Raw genomic sequence first — 20,707 nt, forward strand, 5'->3', positions numbered from 1 at the left:
AGTGGCTAAAGCAGGTGCTATGAGTGGCTGGAATAACTGTTATCGTGTTATCTTGCGTGGAATTTTAGCAGGTGTTATGAAGCTGGTCTAGCAAGTGTTATCTTGAGTGGGAAAACATAAACACGCAACTGTTAGAAGAACGCTTCGCTCTGTGTAAAGCTTTACACAAAGTAAAATGTACCAGTAGAAGGTTATTCTGCAGTGTATGTCCTTGTCTCATACGTGTGAAACTTGTACCCTTGTCTCGTGCAAAATATGCCATTTGATACAGGTTATGTCGAGTGGTTTGAATATTAAACTTTGTAATAAGGTTGGAGGAAATGACTGAATTCAAGGCATGTATTTTATTGAAATCTGCCACATGTGAAGAGTGAAGATGGGGTGATGGTGATAGTGAGGGGAATAGCGATAACAATAGTACATAACTCCACACACAGTGGACATTTTAAAAGAATTATTAAAGAAATTATTGACGACTGGACACCACGAAGAAAGCTCTGCTTCTGTAGCTACAGATAAGTAATTATAAATAGGTAATTACACCTAACACAAAGCAGAACAGAGCTTGTTTAAAGACACATAATGCAAAGAAAGTCTTGATTGTAGACGACCAGGATTGAGGATTATAAAGTCTGTCAGATTTAATATAATGGTGTTGTTGAGCCATACACCAGAACGGAGCCGGAAGATCACTTGAGCTGACAGATGAACGGTAGGAGCTCCGATGGGTGTCTATCTTCGAGTCGACCTCGATGGTTAAGAATGAGGTTGTTCTCTTTGGTACCACCATCCGGCTGGCCCGTCTCCCAGAAGGGCGCTCCTCTCACCACCTCAGCCTTGTTGATCCAGAACCAACGGTCCTCTTCGAATAGGTCGGTCCCTCCTACCCAGTAGCTGGTCTCCGTCTCTAGGATAGTTGATAGATTGTTACTGGGGCATAGATGATTAGTGAATGCATAAATGGATAGTGGAAGCGATAGGAAGTGATGTTTGGAGGGAGAGAAAAACAATATAGGACAGGGAGATAGATCTACAGTGGCAGATAATATCGCCGTGAGAAATACAGCAGATGGACTGTTTTTTATACGCTGTTTGAAAGAGAACGAAAAAAAAACTTGCCTGGAGTAATACATATTACCCGAGGTAACACCAAGTAACACCTATATGAAAATAAAACCCCAACTACATAACACCAGAAACCTAGTGGAAGTAACATTGCTTAACGTTATCGGGTTAACCTGAGGAAGGTAAGGGTGGAAGTTACACAATTTACTACATAAAATCAAAGTTTCAAAATATCAAAGTTTCAAAATATTTATATTGGGCACCACAGGTGTCCAGTAAAACCAGGTAATAAAATGCATCGTTTAAGATGCAGATAGAGAGAGGGTAGGAACAAGCAGGTATCACCTTCCTAAAAGGTGCCATAAACTTAAGTAGGTAATGCCTATTCAAGCAGGTGCTATCTTATTAAGCAGTCATTATATATCCAGCAGGTGCAATATATTTAATTTGGTGCTGTCTAATTTTAGCGGGTGTTGTATATTCAAGTAGTAGGTGTTTTCTCTTAAACGGATGTTATCTATTCAAAGATGACATCTACTTAACATATGTTATTTAAACAGGTATTATCTATGTAAGCAGGAAGGGGATTAGGGTTGGGGAAGGGACACTTACTGAGTGTGCTGGCCACATAATCAGCTACGGCAGCAAAGCTGGGACAGTCATCCAGCACAGCCAGCCTAGCGGTGTATCCGTCTGGCTCCCTCACAGCGCAGTACACGTGCGAGTCCTCCCTGGTGAGGACCAAGAGCTAGAGCTGTCTTCCACGCAAACTCAAATGAGTCAGTGCACAGCAACATAAGATAAATTGCACACTACACTAAGCCTGTTGGCCCATGCTCTATGCTGGGCCAACTCTCACCTAACCATTTTCATTCATGTTACCTGGAGGTTACCTGGAGGTTATTCCGGGGATCAACGCCCCCGCGGCACGGCCCACGACCAGGCCTCCCGATGGATCAGAGCCTGATCAACTAGGCTGTTACTGCTGGCCGCACGCAGTCCAACGTACGAGCCACAGCCCGGCTGATCCGGCACTGACTTTAGGTATCTGTCCAGCTCTCTCTTGAAGGCAGCCAGGGGTTTATTGGCAATTCCCCTAATGCTTGATGGGAGGCTGTTGAACAGTCTTGGGCCCCGGACACTTATGGTGTTTTCCCTTAGTGTACCAATGGCGCCCCTACTTTTTATTGGGGGCATTTTGCATCGCCTGCCCAGTCTTTTACTTTCGTAGGGAGTGATTTCTGTGTGCAGATTCGGGACCATTCCTTCCAAGATTTTCCAAGTGTAGATTATGATATATCTCTCCCTCCTGCGTTCCAATGAGTACAAGTCAAGTGCTTCCAAGCGTTCCCAGTAGTTAAGGTGCTTGACAGAACTTATGCGTGCAGTAAAGGATCTCTGTACACTCTCTAGATCTGCGATTTCACCTGCTTTGAATGGAGATGTTAATGTACAGCAGTATTCCAGCCTAGAGAGAACAAGTGATTTGAAAAGGATCATCATTGGCTTGGCATCTCTCGTTTTGAACGTTCTCATTATCCATCCTTTCATTTTCTTTGCACGTGCGATCGTGGCACTGTTGTGATCCTTGAAAGTGAGATCCTCAGACATTACTACTCCCAGGTCCCTTACATTATTTTTCCGCTCTATTGTATGGCCAGAGTCTGTAGTATACTATGTTCTAGTTATTATCTCCTCCATTTTTCCATAACGGAGTAGTTGGAATTTGTCCTCATTGAACATCATATTGTTTACCGTTGCCCACTGGAAAACTTTGTTTATATCTTCTTGGAGGTTAACCGCGTCCTCAGCAGATGACAGCCTCATGCAGATCCTAATATCATCCGCAAAGGATGATACTAGGATGATATCTCTGTCTATGTCTGATATGAGGACAAGGAATAAGATGGGGGCGAGTACTGTGCCTTGTGGAACAGAGCTCTTCACTATGGCAGCCTCCGATTTAACTGTTGACCACTACTCTTTGTGTTCGATTTGTTAGGAAGTTGAAGATCCATCTCCCCACTTTCCCAGTTATTCCTTTAGCACGTATTTTATGGGCTATTACACCATGATCGCATTTGTCAAATGCTTTTGCAAAGTCTGTGTATATTACATCTGCATTCTGATTTTCTTCCAGTGCATCCAAGGCCATATCATAGTGATCCAGTAGTTGTGAGAGGCAGGAGCGACCTGCCCTGAACCCATGTTGCCCTGGATTGTGCAGATTTTGGGAATCCAGGTGATTTGCAATCCTGCTTCTTAGCACTCAAAGATTTTTATGATGTGGGACGTCAGAGCTATTGGTCTATAGTTCTTAGCTAATGCTTTGCTGCCACCTTTGTGGAGTGGGGCTATATCCGTTGTTTTAAGTGACTGTGGAATTTCACCCATGTCCAAGCTCCTCCTCCATAGTGTACTTATGGCACACGAGAGGGGTTTCTTGCAATTCTTAATGAAAACAGAGTTCCACGAGTCTGGGCCCGGGGCTGAGTGCATGGGCATGCTGTCAATGGCTTTTTCGAAATCTATCGGAGTTAGGGTAATGTCGGAAATCTGGCATACATTTATGGAGTTTTGAGGCTCATTCATGAAGAAATCATTTGGGTCGTCGATCCTCAGACCGATTAGTGGTTCACTAAACACAGAGTCGTACTGGGATTTCAATATTTCACTCATTTCCTTGTCGTCATCTATGTAAGTCCCATCCTGTCTGAGTAAGGGCCCGATACTAGATGTGGTATTTGCCTTGTTTTTGGCATATGAAAAGAAATATTTTGAATTTCTTTCAATTTCACTAATAGCTTTAAGCTCCTCCTGTCTCTCCTGGTTCCTGTAAGAGTCATTTAACTTAAGTTCAATAGTTTCCACTTCCCTGGTCAGCGCCTCCTTTCGTGTATCAGATATTCTAGCACTCCTGAGGAGCTCAGTGACTCTTCGTCGTCTTCTGTAGAGGGAGCGTCTTTCTCCAGTTTACTCCTGCTCTTCTTCTTTCTTAGGGGAATATGCCTAGAACATGCTTCGGCTGCCAGGAAGTTGATCCTTTCAAGGCACTGGTTTGGATCCATGTCATTTAAGACATCTTCCCAACATGTTTCGTTTAGGACATGGTTTACCTGGTCCCAGTTGATGTTCTTGTTGTTAAAGTTGTATTTTGTGAAGACACCTTCACAGGTACATGCATTCTGCTGATCAGGACCCCTATGCATGTACGTCTGGACTTCGATTAGGTTGTGATCGGAATTAGTTGTTTTTGATATTCTTATGTCTCTTATCAGGTCCTCATTATTTGTGAAGATAAGGTCAAATGTGTTTCCTAGTCTTGTTGGCTCCACTATCTGCTGGCTTAAGGTGTGTTTTTTGCAGAGACTTAGTAGCTCATGTGTGTGTGACCTTTCATCTGCGCTGCCTCTGGGGATTGTTTCAGCTATAACATTATTTGCTACATTCTTCCATTGTTTCAGCTATAACATTATTTGCTACATTCTTCCATTGTTTCAGCTATAACATTATTTGCTACATTCTTCCATTTTGTATACCTTAGGTTGAAATCACCAATCAGTAAGATGTTTGGGGATGGAGCTGGAAGGTTTTCCAAACAGTAATCAATTTTCAGTAGCTGTTCCTTGAACTGTTGTGAGGTTGCATCTGGTGGTTTATATACAACCACAATGACTAGGTTTTGGTTCTCGATCTTTACTGATAGAACTTCAGCTACCTCATTTGTGGTATTCAGCAACTCCGTGCAGATGAGGGACTCTTTGACATACAGGCCAACCCCCCCTTGTTGCCTGTTCTTTCTGTCGCATCTAAAAAGGTTGTAACCACTTATCCATATTTCACTGTCAAAGTGATCTTTTGTGTGAGTCTCTGTGAAGGCTGCAAACATTGCATTAGACTCCTCTAGAAGTCCACTGATAAAAGGTATTTTGTTGTTGGTGGATGGCTTAAGGCCCTGTATATTAGCAAATATGAACGAGGTTGTATTCTGTGTTTGTTGGGGGGATATTTTGTTATTGGCATCAGTAGTTGTAATTCTGGAGGACCATGGATGGCCACTGGCTGCGCCTCCAGTCCAACAAGGCTCCAAGGTGGTGGACTATTTTTGTTATTTCCTTCCATTTTCTTTTTCCGTTTCCTGCCACTAAAAAATCACCTGGAGTTGGGTTGTCGTAGCTACTATTGTTTGTCTTGTGGGGTCTGTGCCTCCTGGTCCCTTTTAGATGGTATGCAGGGCAGTCGATGTTGTAACACTGCTTCTGGAGGACCTAGGAGTGACACATTTTTGGGCGAAAGAAAGTACAGGAAGAAGAACGACACACTCCTTTAGACAGGAGGTCGCTACATTTTTTGGGATGCTCAAAGTTGCATGTCCCATTTTTTTCCTGATAATCCATGCTTACAGATGCCCCAAGCATAATATTTGCACAAATGCACCTTTTGTTGAGAATTGTTGGGACTGCACTATAATCCTCAGTATCCAAGCCAGGGCCACCCCGTCCTGGATTCCATCTACTTTCCTCAGTAGAGGAAGAAGGAGGAGACTCCTCTCCAACATCTGTACTGTGGGTCACGGTCTTGTGCAATGATGGTTGTATATTTATGGTTTTAGTGGTAGTTGTGGTAGGGTCCCTGGTAGCGTCTGGGCTGGCAGTAAGGCTGGGGGCTGGGTCTGAGTCAGCACTGGGGCTGGGAGCTGAGCCTGGGCCAGCGGCTGGGCCTGGGCCAGCACCAGCACTGGGTATTAGTGCTATGACTGGGGGAGCCTGGGCCAGCACCAGCACTGTGGGTATTAGTGCTATGACTGGGGGATGGGTCTGGCTTAGCACCATGTGGGTGACTAGATAGTTTCGAGTCATCTGTTGTGGTATGGACATTCTGCATTTTTTGATGCACTATCTCTTGCTCCCATGTTTTATATATTTTTGGTAGACTATCCAAGAGGTCATCCTTGTTTTCTTGATTATTTTTATCATTTATTACTCTCCTTAGTACCTTTCTGATACCTGCCCAAAGTTCTACACCTTTATTGCACAACCAGTTATGTATTTATCCGGCCTAATTGTATAACTATCTAGTATTCCTTTTAATGAAGTTGTTTGACAGTTTGATCCATTCACCTACAAATTTATTACTAATTTTATATTTTCCTACATCTTTATAAGTTTTTTTGTCCATTTTCAATTGTTTCTATTTGTCTTGGCTTATTTTAGACACGTTCTTCTTTACCTTTAGAGAAGTAATGTTCAGTTTTTCTAATCCATCTTTGTAGTGAAGATTACTTCTTTGCATATTACTTAATATATTAATGTCTCTTGTGTAATATGGAGACTAAAACTGAGCGTCGTGAACTAAATAACCTCTTACCGTAGATACCAGGAATAGTATTTCATCCTTGAGACTTCTGCTACCTCTACGTTTTGATAATAAACCAAAGAATCCATTAGCTTTAGTGCCAACACTCCAACAGATTGCCTCTGACCAGTACTACTAGATCTCTTTGGCATTCGACTTGAATAAATTATATGTAATTTATTGATGCCGAGGTTATTTTTGACCCAGTAATAAGCCCTTACGCTTGTCACTTTGAACTGCATCTACCATCTACCATCTCTACAGTATTAGGTGACTTTAGTAAGTGAATGTTTGTCCCACTAGAGACTGATAAAACCACTGGCGGAACAAACGTTCCCTTTAAAAAGTTATTAATTTTATGAAGAGTAAGTTAAAATAGCGTGACTTGAGCATGTCAAAAGTCAAATAAACGAAATAAAATTTGGGCGATATTCCGGTTCATCCTCTAACATTCTCAGAGGTGTCACACCCCTGCGGTTCCAATGACTAAGTAATAATATAGTGTACTATTCTCAAGTCGACTTGATAATGTTCGATGCCTGAAGAGTTATGTTCATTTCGGATTTATTAGGATTATTGTGCTGTTGTACGAGTGAACAGTTCTTTACATCACACCTGTACACTTACATCTGTCTTGTTGCGTCAGGGATCCAGTAGCATCTGTCTCCTAGCGGGAAGTATGGGTCAGGGCAGACCAAGGTCTCTTGCTCACCTGCCCCGGGGCAAAGCTCGGACCCCTCGCTGCCAGGTCTGGGGCAAGACCCAGAACTGTCTAAAAGATGTCACAGATTAGTGAAGAAGAGGAAGAAGAGTATATTGCATTGCATTTCAGAAAGCTTCAAGTCCGTGTGGGTCATTCTGTCCATAAAGGCTCGACCCTCCCTATTCTAATCGTGGCCCGGTTTCTGATCAGTCAGGCTATTAGTGATGATTTAGGTTGTGGTCTTGGTGGTGGTGAGTAACTACGATGGAAATTCTAAATTATCCAATATTAACAAAACCTAAATTACGATAGCAAAAAGAGCATAGATTTTTTGTAATGTCAGAGGAGCTGAATCTTACAGTTGACTGATGCTAAGCGAGGGCTACTAAGGGCGAATGAAGGCTAAGCTAATGTTAAATGAGGAGTTAACGAGAGACCAATATTATTGGTATGAAGAATGTTCAAAGTAATAGAGAACCTCATTACTACGAGGCTGGGACAGCGTATACACAGGGAGGGATTAGTTTCATAACACCAATGAAACGCATTTAAGGTAAATCCTGCCTTCATAAATCTTGAATTATGTGACGGATTAAGAGATGGAGGGAGGGGAAGGGCGGCAGGATGGCAAGATGGTGACAGTTTTCTGAACACTATACATGCTGCTCAAAGAACGTTTATCCCTTATAAAGTAATTAGATCAAATAGAAATGACCCAAAATGGATGAATAATAGGCTGAAATATCTACTAGGGCATAAGAAAGGAATCTATAGGCGTATCAAAATAGGCGAGGGTCATCTTATGAATCAGTATATTGACATTAAGAGGGACATTAAAAAGGGGATAAGAAAAGCTAAAAGGGACTATGAAATTAAAGTTGCTAGGGATTCTAAAACTAACCCAAAAAGTTTTTTCCAGGTATATAGAACAAAAGTCAGAGATAAGATAGGTCCCCTTAAAAATAACTATGGGCATCTTACTGACAAAGAGAATGAAATGTGCTCGATTTTAAATAATTATTTTCTCTCGGTTTTTACACAGGAAGACACTAATAATATTCCGGTAATTAATTTTTATAGTGGGCCAGAAGAAGATAAATTATGTAACATCACAGTCACTAGTGAAATGGTTGTGAAGCAGATAGACCGACTGAAGCAAAATAAGTCACCGGGTCCTGATGAGGTTTTTTCAAGGGTTCTTAAGGAATGCAAAATGGAAGTCTGTGAACCATTAACTAATATTTTTAATTTATCTCTTCAAACAGGTGTAGTGTCTGATATGTGGAAGATGGCTAATGTAATTCCTATTTTTAAAACAGGGGACAAGTCGTTACCGTCAAATTACCGCCCAATAAGCCTGACCTCAATTGTAGGCAAATTACTAGAGTCAATTATAGCTCAGATTATAAGAAGTCATCTCGATAAGCATAGCTTGATTAATGATACTCAGCATGGATTCACAAGAGGCCGGTCTTGTCTAACTAATTTATTAACTTTCTTCAGTAAAGCTTTTGAGGCTGTTGACCACGATAAAGAATTTGATATTATTTACTTAGATTTTAGTAAGGCATTTGATAGAGTTCTGCACCAGAGACTGTTGAAGAAAGTAGCAGCTCATGGCATTGGGGGAAGAGTGCTCTCGTGGATCGAATAATGGCTCACAGACAGGAAGCAGAGTGTGTCCATAAATGGGGCTAATTACAGGCTGAGGGACTGATTACCTCATACTCCTACTCTCCTTACGCCTTCCTCTTTGTATTGGACTGATGAAGCCACTGTGGCGAAACGTTTCCTGAATAAAGATTCCCATATGCTGCATAAGTGTCTCAATCTTCAACTTGTCGGTTTTTCAAACCATTCATCACAAGTGGCGTTCCACAGGGATCAGTCTTGGGCCCGTTGTTGTTTATAATATATATCAATGATCTTGATGAAGGAATTACTAGTGATATGAGCAAATTCGCCGATGACACGAAGATAGGTAGGATAATTGATTAAAACGTAGATGTTAGTGAACTTCAGAAGGATTTAGAAAAACTCTACTCTTGGTCAGAAAAGTGGCAGATGCAGTTCAATGTAGATAAATGCAAGACCTGTTTGTGTGCTCTTGAGTGGTGACCTGTACTTTGAGTGCTGACTGTACTTAACTCCGTGAAGAAGTGTCTTGTTTGCTCCCGTGGACTGAACCAAGATGCCCTCCATCGAGCAACTTTACCAGCAACTTAAGGAAGAATTGAGGGCAGCGAAGATGGAGATACGGCGATTGACCGAGGAAAACAAGAGGATTCTTAGTAGTCCTCCTGTTTCGAGTCCTCAGGTCAAGAAGGGATCGTGGTCAGTGGCTGGACAGCAGGGGACGACGAAGTTGACGATCAAGAAGACGAATGGAAAGCCAGAAACGATGAAGAAGAAAGAGACTGCTGTGGAAACTCCCGTGGAAACCTCCAACGCATTCTCGGTGCTACCCGACGAATGTGAGTCTACTACTGGGATCGTCACGACGAACGACAACAAGGAAGGTAAGAATATTGTTGTTGTTGGGGATAGCCAGGTTAGATACATGGATAGGGCATTCTGCTTGAAGGACAGGAGTAGGAGACAAAGGGTATGCTTTCCTGGGGCTGGGATGGAGGACATTGTTAGCCGGCTTGGCAACATCATGAACGGTAATGGGATCAATCCTATTATTTGCCTCAGTGCTGGAGGCAATGATGTAGGCAAGCGTAGAAGTGAGGATTTAGTTAGAAAGTTCAGGACAGCTATAGACATGATTAGGAAGAAGGGGGGGCGCCCTGTTATATGTGGCATTTTGCCAAGAAGAGGTGTTGGTAATGAATGGTTGTCCAGAGCAATTGGTATTAATTGTTGGCTGGATAAACACTGTAAGGATAATGCAGTACCATTCATTGACAACTGGGACAACTTCTATGGCCGAAATGACATGTATGCCAGGGATGGGGTTCACTTATCCAGGGCAGGTGTGGGTTTTCTTGCTAACTCAGTTGAGGGGGTTGTTAAGACTTTAAACTAGGATTAGTTAGAGGTATGGGTTTAGAAATGATTAATAATGAGTATGGATATATTGACTTATGCTCTGATATTAAGAATCTTAATAGTAACTGTCATGGAGTAACTCTGGGTAATGATAATTTCAGAAATTGTGTAAAAACAAAGATGAATAGAAAAAATGTGCAGAAGAAAAAACATATGATGGTATTTTATACTAACAGTCGAAGTGCAAGAAATAAAATTAATGAACTACGTTTGGTAGCATGTGCTGGGAACTTTGATATCATTGCATTAACTGAAACGTGGTATGATTTAAAGAGTCGGGATACGACTGCTGAGTGTAATATTCAGGGATTTAAGTTATTCAATGTGGATAGATGTAATGGGAAGGGGGGAGGAGTTGCATTGTATGTTCGAGAAAATATTAATTGTTGCATAAAAACAGGTATAAAAATAGATGGAGCAGTAACAGAGTCTGTTTGGGTAGAGTTCGTGGAGGGTCAAGAAAAACTAATTCTAGGTGTAATATACCGACCTCCAGGCTTGGATCACGATAGAGGGAGACTTCTTTGGGACGAAATTGTTAGGGCTTCTGGACACAGTAACGTAGTCATAGTAGGGGACTTTAACTTTAGCCAAATTGACTGGAATTCTTTGACAGGTAATCTCGAGTCCAGTGACTTCATGGAAACAGTTCAGGACTGTTTTCTGAAACAGAGTGTAACTGAACCTACCAGGGGTAATAATTTGCTAGACCTAGTCTTGTCAAATAAGGAAACACTCGTGAATAATCTGGAGATCACTGAAGAGCTTGGCGCAAGTGATCACAAATCCATCACCTTTAGCATTAATTGGGAATGCAAGAATAATGATAATACAGTAAAAATCCCCGATTTTCGTTCTGCCGATTATAATGGACTTAGGGAACATCTGTCTAATCTTGATTGGGGTTATCTAGCTAATGATTTTATTGACGATAATCATACTTATGAATATGAAGGGATCTGCTTTTATGATTGTTTTCTTAATAATGTACACAGTGCCCAGAGTATATACATTCCCCAGAGAGAAATTAGGTCTAATAATAACGATCCCAAATGGGTTAACAGGAGGCTAAAGCATCTATTAGGGGAGAAAAGGGGAATTTATAGGCGCATCAGAAGAGGAGAGGTTAACCTTACTGACCAATATGTTCAGCTTAAAAGAGAAGTAAAAAGGGCGATTAGAAAGGCTAAACGTGACTATGAAATTAGAGTTGCTAATGAATCAAAGACTAATCCAAAGGGGTTCTTTCAAGTGTATAGGACGAAGGTGAAGGAAAAAGTAGGACCTCTGAAATCTGGGAATGGACAGCTGACGGATAATGAACTGGAAATGTGTTCCTTATTTAATGACTATTTTTTGTCAGTTTTTACACAGGAAGATGTAAATGAGATTCCAGTCAATGAATCGAAGGTCAGCTGTGAAGTAGCAATAGGGTCTCTTGGCAAAAAATCAAGCGGTAGGGAATGCTGGCTCTACACTACGTCTCTTCAGTGATTACCTACTCTAAGAGTAGGTCTCAATGATGAATTTAAGTTAACTAATATTACTGTCACGAGGGACATGGTTATTAAACAGATAGACAAACTGAAACAAAATAAGTCCCCGGGACCCGATGAGTTGTTTTCAAGGGTACTTAAGGAATGCAAGATGGAGCTTAGTCAGCCATTAACGAGTGTATTCAATGCGTCCATCATTACCAGTGTTGTGCCAGAGATGTGGAAGATGGCTAATGTGGTTCCTATATTCAAATCAGGGGATAAGTCCACTCCTTCAAATTACCGTCCAATAAGCCTGACATCTATAGTGGGCAAGTTATTAGAATCAATTATAGCTGACATTATCAGAAGTCACCTTGAAGAGCATAACTTGATAAATGAATCTCAGCATGGATTCACGAAAGGTCGTTCCTGCCTGACAAACTTACTGACGTTCTTCAATAGAACATTTGAGGCAGTTGACAGTGATAAGGAATATGATATTGTTTATTTGGATTTTAGTAAAGCCTTCGACAGAGTACCTCACAAGAGACTCTTAAGAAAAGTGGCAGCTCATGGTTGTTAGGTAAGACACATATGCAACAGTTAGGTATCTTTATTATGAAACGTTTCGCCTACACAGTAGGCTTCTTCAGTCGAGTACAGAAAAGTTGATAGAAGCAGAAGATACTTGAAGACGATGTAATCAGTCCATCCCCCTTAAAGTTTTGAGGTGGTCAGTCCCTCAGTCTGGAGAAGAGCATTGTTCCATAGTATGAAACGATATGGAGATGAAGTGTCAGGATGGAGCTTTTATAGCGCCAAGAGGTGAGACGTAGGCCACTAGGAGAGGTAAGAACTCAGATGTTGAGAGGTCAGGTCCCTCTCAAATCCAGCCGCTCTCACTAGTGGAAGTTGTCGAAGTTGATTGCAGGTCTGTACCAAGATACCCTTGTGTTGCAGTGTCTGACAGATTGAACATTAAAATGGTATAAAATACCGACAGGTTGTTAGGTAAGACACATATGCAACAGTTATACCATTTTAATGTTCAATCTGTCAGACACTGCAACACAAGGGTATCTTGGTACAGACCTGCAATCAACTTCGACAACTTCCACTAGTGAGAGCGGCTGGATTTGAGAGGGACCTGACCTTTCAACATCTGAGTTCTTACCTCTCCTAGTGGCCTACGTCTCACCTCTTGGCGCTATAAAAGCTCCATCCTGTCACTTCATCTCCATATTGTTTCATACTATGGAACAATGCTCTTCTCCAGACTGAGGGACTGACCACCTCAAAACTTTAAGGGTGATGGACTGATTACATCGTCTTCAAGTATCTTCTGCTTCTATCAACTTTTCTGTACTTGACTGAAGAAGCCTACTGTGTAGGCGAAACGTTTCATAATAAAGATACCTAACTGTTGCATATGTGTCTTACCTAACAACCTGTCGGTATTTTATACCATTTTAATGTTCAGGCAGCTCATGGTATAGGAGGTAAAGTTCTAGCATGGATTGAGGCATGGCTTACCAATAGAAAGCAGAGAGTTACCATTAATGGAGTGAAATCTGAATGGGGATTAGTCACTAGTGGCGTTCCACAAGGATCAGTTTTAGGCCCTCTCTTGTTCATAATTTACATTAATGACCTTGATGAAGGGATTACTAGTGACATGAGTAAGTTTGCTGATGATACAAAGATAGGCCGTATAATTCACTCTGAGGAGGATATCAATGAACTCCAGGACGATTTGAACAAATTAATGTCTTGGTCTGAGAAATGGCAGATGAAGTTTAATGTGGATAAGTGTAAGGTACTTGCCCTTGGTAATGAAAATAACCCTCGAAGCTATAATCTAGGTGAAGTAGAGCTTGGTCATACAGAATGTGAAAAAGACTTGGGAGTCATGGTAAGCAGAAATCTAAAGCCAAGACAGCAGTGCCTCAGTGTGCGCAACAAGGCCAACAGATTACTTGGATTTATCTCAAGAAGTATAAGTAACAGAAGTCCAAAAGTTATTTTACAGCTCTATACATCACTAGTGAGGCCTCATTTAGATTATGCTGCTCAGTTTTGGTCCCCTTACATGTCGGTTTTTCAAACCATTCATCATAACTGTCAGACACTGCAGCATCATGGGATCTTATTACAAAGAATTCTTCAACACTTGTTCAACCTTTGGACGAAGACCTACTTCGACTAGTGGATGGTACCACTATGACCCCGCCTCCACCTGCTTCACGTCACCTCACTACAGCATATAAGCCACGTCTACGGCCCTATGCTGTACATTCTACAAGATTGATGGACTGAACACATCGACTCCAGGTTAAGGGATTGATTACCTCATTCTCCTCCTCTCCTTACGCCTTCCTCTTTGTATTGGACTGATGAAGCCACTGTGTGGCGAAACGTTTCCTGAATAAAGATTCCCATATGCTGCATAAGTGTCTCAATCTTCAACATGTCGGTTTTTCAAACCATTCATCATACCCCTTACTACAGGATGGACATAGACTCATTAGAGAACATACAGAGAAGAATGACTAAAATGATTTACTGTGTAAGGAACCTCCCGTATGAAGATAGACTTAAAGCCTTAAATCTCCACTCTCTGGAGAGGCGTAGAATGAGGGGAGATATCATTGAAGTGTATAAGTGGATGACGGGCATAAACAAGGGAGACATTAATAAAGTACTGAGGGTGTCGAACCAGGTAAGAACCAGGAATAATGGATTTAAGTTGGATAAATTTAGATTTAGAAAGGACATAGGTAAGTACTGGTTTTCTAACAGAGTTGTAGATGCGTGGAACAGTCTTCCCAGTGGGGTGATAGAGGTTAGGACCTTGGGTAGCTTTAAGAAGAGACTGGACAAATATATGAGTGGGAGGGGCTGGGTTTGATTGGTGTCAAGGGGTACGGGAGTTATTTGGCAATATAAACACAAATGCAGTATAATGTGATCCTTTATTGACTACGTTTCGCCCACACAGTGGGCTTTTTCAAGTCACAAACAGAACTACCTGGGGTGGAAGGAACGCGAGTATTTATAGTCCGGCTGAGGTCAGGTGAAGAATGCTGCATCTGATGATGTACCGAGTTGGGTTGTAGAGTCTAAAAACTTGGGTAGCTTGGAAAGGAGACTGGACAAGTTTGTGAGCAGACCTTCTACAGTGTTCTTATGTGGGATAGCGATGAAGAAGTTTCTTGGCAAGTGGTTCAGCTATGTTATAGAAGCCACTTGTCCAGTCTCCTTTCCAAGCTACCCAAGTTTTTAGACTCTACAACCCAACTCGGTACATCATCAGATGCAGCATTCTTCACCTGACCTCAGCCGGACTATAAATACTCGCGTTCCTTCCACCCCAGGTAGTTCTGTTTGTGAAAGTTAAGACACATGTGCAACATCTGGATATCTTTATTGTAGACGTTTCGCCATCCAGTGGCTTTATCAATACAGATTCTAGGACATAATAGGAAGACAGTAGAACTATATACAAAAGATGAGGTAATCAGTCCCTCGGCCTTGGAGTTAGTGTTCACAGCATCGTGGTGGAGGAGAATCTGGAGCAAAGGCAAGAAGACTGGCGTTTATATAGTCGTCAGTGGAAGGGACGGGCAGCAGACGAGGGCAGTCACTGGTAGGCGGGATTCCCCAGTGGAAGTAGGTCCTTCCCAAAGAGATGGGTTAGTTGCAGCAGCCGTGAAGAAGGTCTTGTAGATGTCCTCTGAACCAAGATTCCATGATGTTGCAGTGTCTGCTGCCCGTCCCTTCCACTGACGACTATATAAACGCCAGTCTTCTTGCCTTTGCTCCAGATTCTCCTCCACCACGATGCTGTGAACACTAACTCCAAGGCCGAGGGACTGATTACCTCATCTTTTGTATATAGTTCTACTGTCTTCCTATTATGTCCTAGAATCTGTATTGATAAAGCCACTGGATGGCGAAACGTCTACAATAAAGATATCCAGATGTTGCACATGTGTCTTAACTTTCATATTGTCGGTATTTTATACCTTTCTTGCACAACTTGTCAGACACTGCAACATCATGGAATCTTGGTTCAGAGGACATCTACAAGACCTTCTTCACGGCTGCTGCAACTAACCCATCTCTTTGGGAAGGACCTACTTCCACTGGGGAATCCCGCCTACCAGTGACTGCCCTCGTCTGCTGCCCGTCCCTTCCACTGACGACTATATAAACGCCAGTCTTCTTGCCTTTGCTCCAGATTCTCCTCCACCACGATGCTGTGAACACTAACTCCAAGGCCGAGGGACTGATTACCTCATCTTTTGTATATAGTTCTACTGTCTTCCTATTATGTCCTAGAATCTGTATTGATAAAGCCACTGGATGGCGAAACGTCTACAATAAAGATATCCAGATGTTGCACATGTGTCTTAACTTTCATATTGTCGGTATTTTATACCTTTCTTGCACAACTTGTCAGACACTGCAACATCATGGAATCTTGGTTCAGAGGACATCTACAAGACCTTCTTCACGGCTGCTGCAACTAACCCATCTCTTTGGGAAGGACCTACTTCCACTGGGGAATCCCGCCTACCAGTGACTGCCCTCGTCTGCTGCCCGTCCCTTCCACTGACGACTATATAAACGCCAGTCTTCTTGCCTTTGCTCCAGATTCTCCTCCACCACGATGCTGTGAACACTAACTCCAAGGCCGAGGGACTGATTACCTCATCTTTTGTATATAGTTCTACTGTCTTCCTATTATGTCCTAGAATCTGTATTGATAAAGCCACTGGATGGCGAAACGTCTACAATAAAGATATCCAGATGTTGCACATGTGTCTTAACTTTCATATTGTCGGTATTTTATACCTTTCTTGCACAGTTCTGTTTGTGACTTGAAAAAGCCCACTGTGTGGGCGAAACGTAGTCAATAAAGGATCACATTATACTGCATTTGTGTTTATATTGCCATTGTGTCGGTATTTTATACCATTTATTTCCACGGGAGTTATTTCTTGAGTAGCTTTAGGTAGATGTCGTTTTGATAAGGACCTGCCTCGTATGGGCCAGTAGGCCTTCTGCAGTGTTCCTACATTCTTATGTTCTTATGTTCTTATGTTCTGAAGCTCGGGAGTGTCCATAACCCTAGCACTTATAAGTTAAATGACGTAGAACTTAGCCATACAGATTGCGAAAAGGACTTGGGGGTTATGGTAAGCAGCAACCTTAAACCAAGACAGCAATGCCTAAGCGTACGTAATAAGGCAAATAGATTACTGGGATTTATATCAAGAAGTGTAAGCCACAGAAGTCCAGAGGTCATACTGCAGCTTTATACATCATTAGTAAGGCCTCACCTAGATTATGCAGCTCATTTCTGGTCTCCATATTACAGAATGGACATAAATTCGTTAGAAAACATTCAGCGTAGGATGACTAAATTAATACATAGCATTAGAAATCTTCCTTATGAAGAAAGATTGAAGACTCTTAAGTTACATTCACTTGTTAGACGAAGAATGAGGGGAGACCTGATCGAAGTGTATAAGTGGAAGATAGGTATTAATAAAGGGGATATTAACAAGGTCTTGAGGATATCTCTCCAAGAGAGAACCCGCAGTAATGGATTTAAATTAGATAAGTTTAGATTTAGAAAGGACATAGGAAAGTATTGGTTTGGAAATAGGGTAGTTGATGAGTGGAACAGTCTACCTAGTTGGGTTGAAGATTGAGACACTTATGCAGCATATGGGAATCTTTATTCAGGAAACGTTTCGCCACACAGTGGCTTCATCAGTCCAATACAAAGAGGAAGGCGTAAGGAGAGGAGGAGAATGAGGTAATCAGTCCCTCAACCTGGAGTCGATGTGTTCAGTCCATCAATCTTGTAGAATGTACATTCTACAAGGTACATCCTCAAGACCTTGTTAACATCCCCTTTATTAATACCTATCTTCCACTTATACACTTCGATCAGGTCTCCCCTCATTCTTCGTCTAACAAGTGAATGTAACTTAAGAGTCTTCAATCTTTCTTCATAAGGAAGATTTCTAATGCTATGTATTAATTTAGTCATCCTACGCTGAATGTTTTCTAACGAATTTATGTCCATTCTGTAATATGGAGACCAGAATTGAGCTGCATAATCTAGGTGAGGCCTTACTAATGATGTATAAAGCTGCAGTATGATAGAAGCAGAAGATACTTGAAGACGATGTAATCAGTCCATCACCCTTAAAGTTTTGAGGTGGTCAGTCCCTCAGTCTGGAGAAGAGCATTGTTCATATTGTTTCAGACAACGGAACAATGCTCTTCTCCAGACTGAGGGACTGACCACCTCAAAACTTTAAGGGTGATGGACTGATTACATCGTCTTCAAGTATCTTCTGCTTCTATCAACCTTTCTGTACTCGACTGAAGAAGCCTACTGTGTAGGCGAAACGTTTCGAAATAAAGATACCTAACTGTTGCATATGTGTCTTACCTAACAATCTGTCGGTATTTTATACCATTTTAATGTTCATTCTGTCAGACACTGCAACACAAGGGTATCTTGGTACAGACCATCAACTTCGACAACCTCTACTAGTGAGAACGGCTGAGTTTGAGAGGGACCTGCCCTCCCAAAGCAACCTACGTCTCACCTCCTGGCACTATATAAAGCTCCATCCTGTCACTTCAACTTCATATTGTTTCAGACAACGGAACAATGCTCTTCTCCAGACTGAGGGACTGACCACCTCAAAACTTTAAGGGTGATGGACTGATTACATCGTCTTCAAGTATCTTCTGCTTCTATCAACCTTTCTGTACTCGACTGAAGAAGCCTACTGTGTAGGCGAAACGTTTCGAAATAAAGATACCTAACTGTTGCATATGTGTCTTACCTAACCACCCTCAGGTTGTTCTTCAACTCTATACATCCTTGGTTAGGCCTCATTTAGATTATGCTGCACAGTTTTGGTCACCGTATTACAGAATGGATATAAATTCTCTGGAAAATGTACAAAGGAGGATGACAAAGATGATCCCATGTATCAGAAACCTTCCCTATGAGGATAGACTAAGGGCCCTGAAACTGCACTCTCTAGAAAGACGTAGAATTAGGGGGGATATGATTGAGGTGTATAAATGGAAGACAGGAATAAATAAAGGGGATGTAAATAGTGTGCTGAAAATATCTAGCCTAGACAGGACTCGCAGCAATGGTTTTAAGTTGGAAAAATTCAGATTCAGGAGGGATATAGGAAAGTACTGGTTTGGTAATAGAGTTGTGGATGAGTGGAACAAACTCCCAAGTACCGTTATAGAGGCCAGAACGTTGTGTAGCTTTAAAAATAGGTTGGATAAATACATGAGTAGATGTGGGTGGGTGTGAGTTAGACCTGATAGCTTGTGCTACCAGGTCGGTTGCCGTGTTCCTCCCTTAAGTCAGTGTGACCTGACCTGACTAGGTTGGGTGCATTGGCTTAAGCCGGTAGGAGACTTGGACCTGCCTCGCATGGGCCAGTAGGCCTTCTGCAGTGTTCCTTCGTTCTTATGTTCTTATGTTCTTATATGAAAACATGCCAGAAAGGATCGGCTCTTACATGTTTATATTTTCCAGTGATGTAAAGCTAATGAAAAGAATAAAAACATGAGATTCGGTGACAGATTACAGGAAAACTTGGACACGCTACGAGATTGGTTAAACAAGTCGATAAAGGAGTTTAACCCTGAACATCAAAATGGTATACAATACCGACAGGTTGTTAGGTAAGACACATATGCAACAGTTAGACAACTTTATTCCGAAACGTTTCGCCTACACAGTAGGCTTCTTCAGTCGAATACAGAAAATAGACAGGAACAGTAGATATGTGAAGACGATGTAATCAGTCCATCACCCTTGTAGTCGTAGAATTTGAGGTTGTCAGTCCCTCGGCCTGGAGAAGTTCAGTTCCATAGTCAGGAACTATCTGAAGATCAAGCGACAGTGCGGAGACTTAAATACTGTCGGAAGGAGAGGTGCAGAGTAGTAGTAGTAGTAGTAGTGAGAATGTAACCACTGAAAGGTCATGTCCCTCTCAGATCCAACACTTCTCACTTGAAAAGCTTGTCCAAGGTGTTTTCTGTACCAAGATGCCATGTGTTGCAGTGTCTGACAAGATGAACATCAAAATGGTATACAATACCGACAGGTTGTTAGGTAAGACACATATGCAACAGTTAGACAACTTTATTCCGAAACGTTTCGCCTACACAGTAGGCTTCTTCAGTCGAATACAGAAAATAGACAGGAACAGTAGAGATGTGAAGACGATGTAATCAGTCCATCACCCTTGTAGTCGTAGAATTTGAGGTTGTCAGTCCCTCGGCCTGGAGAAGTTCAGTTCCATAGTCAGGAACTATCTGAAGATCAAGCGACAGTGCGGAGACTTAAATACTGTCGGAAGGAGAGGTGCAGAGTAGTAGTAGTAGTAGTAGTGAGAATGTAACCACTGAAAGGTCATGTCCCTCTCAGATCCAACACTTCTCACTTGAAAAGCTTGTCCAAGGTGTTTTCTGTACCAAGATGCCATGTGTTGCAGTGTCTGACAAGATGAACATCAAAATGGTATACAATACCGACAGGTTGTTAGGTAAGACACATATGCAACAGTTAGACAACTTTATTCCGAAACGTTTCGCCTACACAGTAGGCTTCTTCAGTCGAATACAGAAAATAGACAGGAACAGTAGAGATGTGAAGACGATGTAATCAGTCCATCACCCTAAAGAATTGAGAGTCATGAAGATAAGACCAAGGTCAGGATAGCCACTGAGATGGCAGGAAACCTTCCAGTGTTTAAAGTATAATAAAGTGGAACGAACCTGAAGCGAAAAAAAATAGAGCCTTAAATAATAAACTTCAAAAGCACTTATGATAATAAGACTTGAGGCTGAAATTAGAATAATATTGAACGCACCTTGCTGCGCTAAACTGCCAACCACCACCACCACCAGCACCGTCACACATGCCTTCACCATCGTGGTGTTCTCTAAACTGACCATCTCCAGCCTTGCTGCCTGTTTTATCTACTTG

General features: G+C 41.8%; 1 protein-coding gene across 1 annotated transcript; it reads right to left on the minus strand.

The window, feature by feature from the left end:
• Nucleotides 1-329: 329 nt before the first annotated feature.
• Nucleotides 330-20,707, minus strand: LOC128705523 (C-type lectin). Its single transcript, XM_070090846.1, has 4 exons — nt 20,592-20,707; nt 7,048-7,192; nt 1,678-1,796; nt 330-907 (listed from the first exon to the last, which is right to left on the minus strand). The coding sequence occupies exons 1-4, from the start codon at nt 20,674-20,676 to the stop codon at nt 690-692; spliced, it is 567 nt and encodes a 188-aa protein (XP_069946947.1). The 5' UTR covers nt 20,677-20,707; the 3' UTR covers nt 330-689.

Source organism: Cherax quadricarinatus, chromosome 33, assembly GCF_038502225.1.
Source record: "Cherax quadricarinatus isolate ZL_2023a chromosome 33, ASM3850222v1, whole genome shotgun sequence".
Classification (NCBI taxonomy): Eukaryota; Metazoa; Arthropoda; class Malacostraca; order Decapoda; family Parastacidae; genus Cherax; species Cherax quadricarinatus.

Bases quoted from the DNA above. Each gene is read 5' to 3' on its own strand.
- LOC128705523 (XM_070090846.1), bottom strand. From the start codon at position 20,676: ATGGTCAGTTTAGAGAACACCACGATGGTGAAGGCATGTGTGACGGTG. The intron at 7,193-20,591 runs GTGCGTTCAATA...GACATCTTTTAG, and splicing joins TGGCAGTTTAGCGCAGCAAG to ACAGTTCTGGGTCTTGCCCC. The intron at 908-1,677 runs GTAAGTGTCCCT...CAACTATCCTAG, and splicing joins TTATGTGGCCAGCACACTCA to AGACGGAGACCAGCTACTGG.